Raw genomic sequence first — 6,157 nt, 5'->3', positions numbered from 1 at the left:
TGAATTTTTAACAAGTTTTTATTATGAAAATTTTCATGTGCATGTAGAGCTAATGGTCATCACCCATATCTAGCGATCATCAAGATTTTTGTACATTTGTTTCATTTTTCCTTTTCATAGTGTTGATCTTGCTAATAAAGTATTTCAAAGCAAATCATAAACATGTTATTTCACCCCTATATCTATCTAAATATGACTCTGAAGGTATGGACAGCTTTTTAGATAACCACATTGCCTTTATCATACCTAGAAAAAATTAACAATAACTCATTGGTATCACCTAATACTGAATTTATATTCACATTTCATCAACTGCCTTTAAAAAACAATCCTTTTAGTATCGAATCCGAATCCAAACAAGGTCCGCACATTGCTTTTGGTGTTATATCTTGAGACTATCTTAATCAAGAGCAATCCTTCCTCACCTCCCTCCTTCTTTCTTCATGTCACAGACTTCATGAAACTGAACATTTGTTCTATAAAATGTTACATGATGTGGGTTTGTCTTCTTGCATTCTCGTGATGCCATTTAACTTAATACGGTATCCCCCGTATTTTAAGTTCAGATTTATTTTCTTCTTTTTTTTAAGAATACCTCATAGGAGTCTGAGTACTTCATAATGCATGAAAAATCAGGAAGCACATAATATCAGTGTCTTCTGCTCTAAATGATGTGAAGATTGATGAACGGGTTCCAGTGGTGACAAACTGATCCTTCCGTGGTCAAATTCCCCCAACAAACTTTGATCTAATTGTTTCATTCATTGTTAATGATTGCTTAAATAAAAATTTTCATTAAGGGTTGCAAAATGTTGATTTGTCTGTCTTTTATTTCTTCTACCCTTATTAGATGGGATTATTCTGAAAAGAAATTTTCCTGATGAACTAAGGCAAGACCATCTGATTACTCTGAAATACCATTCACATAGGAAAGATAGGACAAATGCTTAATTCTTTCTCATAATTACCAGCTGTTAAGGTAAGACTACAAACAATGGTGAGAACAAAACTTTCGGGGTTTTTTTGGGTTTGGTTGGCTGGTTGATTTTTTTTTTTTTTTTTTTTTTAATGTTTGTAACCTGATCAGAACACTGTTTAGGAGAATTCATCATGACTGACATTTTTATTTTAAATAACCTGTAGAAGAATGCATTTCAAGTTAATATTCAATTTTTAGCACCTCTTTTTAAAAATATTTATTTATTTATTTATTTGGCTGTATCAGGTCTTAGTTGCGGTGAGCAGGCCTTCGTTGCGGCACACGGCCGTCTCTCTAGTCGTAGGGCGTGGGCTCCAGAGCATGCAGGCTCAGTAGTTGTGGCGCACGGGCCTTACAACCCACGGGCTTAGTTGCCCCGCAGCAAGTGGGATCTTAGTTCCCCGACCAGGGCTCGAACCCGCATCCCCTGCATTGGAAGGCGGATTCTTAACCACTGGAACACCAGGGAAGTCCCTCTCGGCACCTCTTGAGAAATATTTTTTGACTTCTTATGAATTGAATAGTCATTAAAACCTGAGAATTCATAAACCCATTGGACACATACTCTACTGTGGCTGGGCAGAGCAACATTTAACTTAAAGTTTCAGCAATAACAACAGCTTCAACACTTGTATAATGCTTGGCTAGACATGAATTGGTAGCTCTAGACATGTAAAGAACAAACTAAATATGCCTATTTGGTTTGTTTACTTTTTATTTGAGACAATCTCAAACTTACAGAAAAGTTGCAAGCACAATACAAGGAAATTTTCTACTATACTATTTGAGAATAAGCTGAATATTTTAGTGAGTATTGCCTAAAAAGGAGAACATTCTCTTTTCTTACATGACCACAATAAAGCCATCAAAGTCAGGAAATTAACATTGCTACCATCCCTAGAATTAGCCCATTTTTTCAGGAACCCTGCATCTTTTCAGTGGGCAATTTATTTGGAAACTAAAATCTGAGAGCTAGATATGCTCATTGCTGAACCCAAGCCCTGAGAACGAAAAGAGCTAGGGAATATATGTAGGAATGCACACCCACGCCACGTTTATAATCTATGTTTATTCCTATATCATCTATTTTACATATTGAAAACCATAAATTGATATCAAAATCTCCAATTCAAATTCAACACTACAGTTTTGTCCATTTCCATATTTGTAACTCCCTTCTCTGACAGTGAGAAACCTTACTCCTATTTTCCTCAAATGCTTATTTTTTTCATTAGTCCTTCTGTACGTAACTAATCCAGCTCTCCACACACAGAGAAGCCCTCCTCCTGCTTAAACTGCCATACCCTCTACTCAGGGGCTCCTGCCACCATCCAGCCCCTACAAACACATTACGTAGTGTTTGACAACCCGTGACAGGAAGCCTCTGCAGAGACACCCTCTTTGTGCTACCCAGGCTCCAATCCCATGCCCTGGGCCCCGTGTTCCACCCCAGCTCAGATGCCTAGCTTCCTCTGCCCACCTGATGGAAAAGAAGGAAAGACAAGGGAGGGTGAAGAAAAAGAGCTTCCTGTTTATTCTCAGGCCAAAAGAAATGTATTTCACCATGGACCACACACACACACACACAGTCCATCTCCATAAAGCTATAGAAGATATATATATAGTCTATCTAAAACTAAATCCAGTCTAGTCCCAGAGATTCTTTTGCCCAAGGAGTTCTAAATGGCAGGTTAGGTCAAGTCCCTGCGAATACTAGCAAGAACAGCTTTCAGTCGTTTCTGGGCACTGCAAAACCAGGTTCCAAGGAGCTCTCTCTGCTGGCTTTTATCTTTTCCAGAGGACGAAACTCCTTTAGGGACGGCAGCCACCGCTAACGCAGAAAGCAGCACGTAAGCAGCTGGTAGCGTCCCACTGCCGCGCCGCAGGTAAGGTGCAGGAGAGCGCCCCGAGGCGGAGCGGGGTTGGGCGCCAGCAGGTGCGTGCCCGGGGCCAGGGCGTTTCTGATTGGTTTTTTGCTGTGACTCCCCCCAGCTCCTCCCCCCCGCCCCACTCCCCTGCAGGCGCGGGGGGGAGGGTGGTGCTCCATCGGGAGACAGCGTCCCAGCTTCGCCCGGGACCTCCCGGGTTTCAGCGCTCCGGCCCGTGGCCATGGCGGGGGGGACGGTGGGGAGAGCACACCCTAACTGAACAGATCTGGGGTGGAGGGAGTTAGGCTGTGGTTTCTCAGCGTTTGCCGGAGAAGCCTCGCGCCGTATTAAACCTGGGGCTCCTGAGTCAGAAGGGTAGGTAACTCCGGACTTCTGTACCTTGAGTGTGTTCAGTCAGAATTGCCCAGAACGCAGGTGCCTTTCATTTTTCTTTGGGCGCCCTCCCCTTGCTCCGCATTTAGTAAGGAGTCTTACCGTGGTTGCTGAAACTGTAAAATATCCCTGCCCTAAAACTACTCAGCGGAGAGTTTTCTGCAGATTACCATCCTAGTTGGCCGCAGGGTGCTGGGAAAAGGGGACGGAGGGGATTTGGGGGCGAGGGAGTCTGGAATTTGGTACATTCTATAACTGTACCAGAGCTTTACTTTCAAGAAAAGGACTACATAAAGAAAAGGACTACATAAAGTCGATCTAGAGCGAGAGGTGAAAAATGAGAAACGTATTCGGAGACAGCATTTTAAAAAAAAATTCTAACATTGATTTGATTTTAAATGGTGGACGTCATTTAGCAATTATATATCTATGAACACGTAGACTATGAAAGATTTTTAGATACATACATGTATTATATGCATGCATATACAAGTATACGTAATGTCATATTATATATGAGAGATTTTAAATGTGTGGGCACAAGCGGTGGGAGCTGCGATCCCAGCGTGAAGACAGCAAAGGGCAGGCGCGCTTCAATCCTCTCCCCGAGGGCCCTCCTCGCGCCAGGTGCGTCCAGCCTAGCCCGGAGCCGCTCGCCTGCCCGCGGCCGCGCACTTCTGACCCGAATCGACTCGGCCTCCAGCCAAGAGTCCGCTCCGTATCCGCTCCAGCACTCCAGCCACTGGCGGGGGTGATACAACACCGGAGTCAAATTACAACCCGCAATTAACATATGAATTTACGAACGAAAAAGAAAGGAGCAGGGAGGGAAAAAAAAAAAAAAAAAACAACCCTAGAGCGGGCAGCCGAGCGCTGGGTTAGCAGGAACTTTTCCCCGGGTGTAAGAACTCTTTGATTGGCTGCTCGCACGCGCCTGCCCGCGCCCTCCATTGGCTGAGCAGACACGCGACCGGCGCGAGGAGGGGGCTGGGAGAGGAGCGGGGGGAGACACACTGGCGCGTGCCGCTTTTTAAAGGGGCGCAGCGCCTTCAGCAACCGGAGAAGCTTCGTTGCACGCGACCTGGTGTGTGATCTCCGAGTGGGTGGGGGAGGGTCGAGGAGGAAAAAAAAATAAGACATTGCAGTAGAGACCCGGGAAGGGTTTTTTTTGTTGTTGAGCTTGTTTGCCAGTGGCTCCTCCGACCCTGCGCCTCCGAGCTTCTGCAGTGCAATGTCCCGCCTGCTGCACGCACAAGAGTGGGCTGAAGTGAAGGAGCTGGGGGACCACCACCGCCATCCCCAGCCGCACCACCTCCCGCAGCCGCCGCCATCACAGCCACCTGCGACCCTGCAGACGAGAGAGCATCCTGTCTATCCGGCCGAGCTGTCCCTCCTGGACAGCACCGACCCACGCGCCTGGCTGGCTCCCACTTTGCAGGGCATCTGCACGGCACGCGCCGCCCAGTACCTGCTCCATTCCCCAGAGCTGGGTGCCTCCGAGGCCGCGGCGCCCCGGGACGAGGCGGACGGCCGGGGAGAGCTGGTGAGAAGGAGCGGCGGCAGTGGCAGCAGCAAGAGCCCGGGGCCGGTGAAAGTGCGGGAACAGCTGTGCAAGCTGAAAGGCGGGGTGGTGGCAGACGAGCTGGGCTGCAGCCGCCAGCGCGCCCCTTCCAGCAAACAGGTGAACGGGGTGCAGAAGCAAAGGAGGCTGGCGGCCAACGCCCGGGAGCGACGCAGGATGCACGGGTTGAACCACGCCTTCGACCAGCTTCGCAACGTTATCCCGTCCTTCAACAACGACAAGAAGCTGTCCAAGTACGAGACCCTGCAGATGGCCCAGATCTACATTAACGCCTTGTCCGAGCTGCTTCAAACGCCCAGCGGCGGGGACCAGCCGCCGCCGCCGCCAGCATCATGCAAGAGCGGACACCACCAACTTCGCGCCGCCGTCCCCTACGAAGCAGGCGCGGGCACCGCGACCGCGGCGGGGACGCCGCCAGCCTCGGGAGGGGGGCAGCGGCCGACCCCGCCCGGAAGCTGCCGGACTCGCTTTTCGGCCCCGGCCTCCGCCGGAGGATACTCGATGCAGCTGGAAGCTCTGCACTTCTCGACTTTCGAGGACAGCGCCCTGACGGCGATGATGGCGCAAAAGAACTTGTCGCCTTCGCTGCCTGGGGGCATCCTGCAGCCAGTGCAGGAAGAAAGTAGCAAAACTTCGCCGCGGTCCCACAGAAGCGACGGAGAGTTTTCCCCCCATTCCCATTACAGTGACTCGGATGAGGCGAGTTAGGAAGGTGACAAAAACCCGGAAAACTGAGGCAGAAACAAAATCACCCTTTCCCAGGGCGCGGAAAGCCCCGCGGTTAAAGATCCCCGCACCCTTTTAAATTTTGCTAAGCGATGGTCGTTGTTTAGCAACGGCTTGGCTTCAGATGGCAGCTACATTTGATGGTTTGCAAAAGCCGCCGCTGTTCCAAACTCCCTATCGTCCGTATTGTTCGGTGAAAGCTTGCTGTTAAAGTTGGGTTGTTTCCTCCCACATTCTGCTCCCCCTGTAGAGAGATAAGGTATAATTATATGTACTCATACATAGCATCATTATTCTAGTTCCCTGCTGCCAATACGCTGCTAAAACGTCGCATCTTCTTCTCTGTCGCTGGTTTGTGTTTGATTTATTTTATACCCTGGGCATCCATCCCTGTGTGTTGCGCGCACTCACGTGTGGGAGAGTGAGTATTCCGAGGTTGTCTCCCAAAATGCATTATGAAACGCAAAGTTAATGCTTCCAAAGTGGACAACTTTTGACTATAGAATTGTCAGAAAGCAAGGAACTTTGAGGTTTCTATATCGTATAAACATACCCAGTATGTATATCGGACCGCGAGAACCTTGGCGTCTTTTAGGAAACTTGGCGCAC

General features: G+C 48.5%; 1 protein-coding gene across 1 annotated transcript; it reads left to right on the top strand.

Annotated features, from left to right (window-relative positions):
* The first annotated feature begins 4,471 nt into the window (after window positions 1–4,471).
* On the top strand, window positions 4,472–5,530 carry ATOH1 (atonal bHLH transcription factor 1). Its single transcript, XM_061191717.1, has one exon. It carries the CDS (start codon window positions 4,472–4,474, stop codon window positions 5,528–5,530), a length of 1,059 nt encoding a protein of 352 aa, XP_061047700.1.
* Window positions 5,531–6,157: the final 627 nt, after the last annotated feature.

This window comes from Eubalaena glacialis, chromosome 5 (assembly GCF_028564815.1).
Source record: "Eubalaena glacialis isolate mEubGla1 chromosome 5, mEubGla1.1.hap2.+ XY, whole genome shotgun sequence".
Lineage (NCBI taxonomy): Eukaryota > Metazoa > Chordata > Mammalia > Artiodactyla > Balaenidae > Eubalaena > Eubalaena glacialis.
The sequence above is the reverse complement of the archived record's forward strand: the minus strand, read 5'-3'. Positions and strand labels throughout refer to the sequence as shown.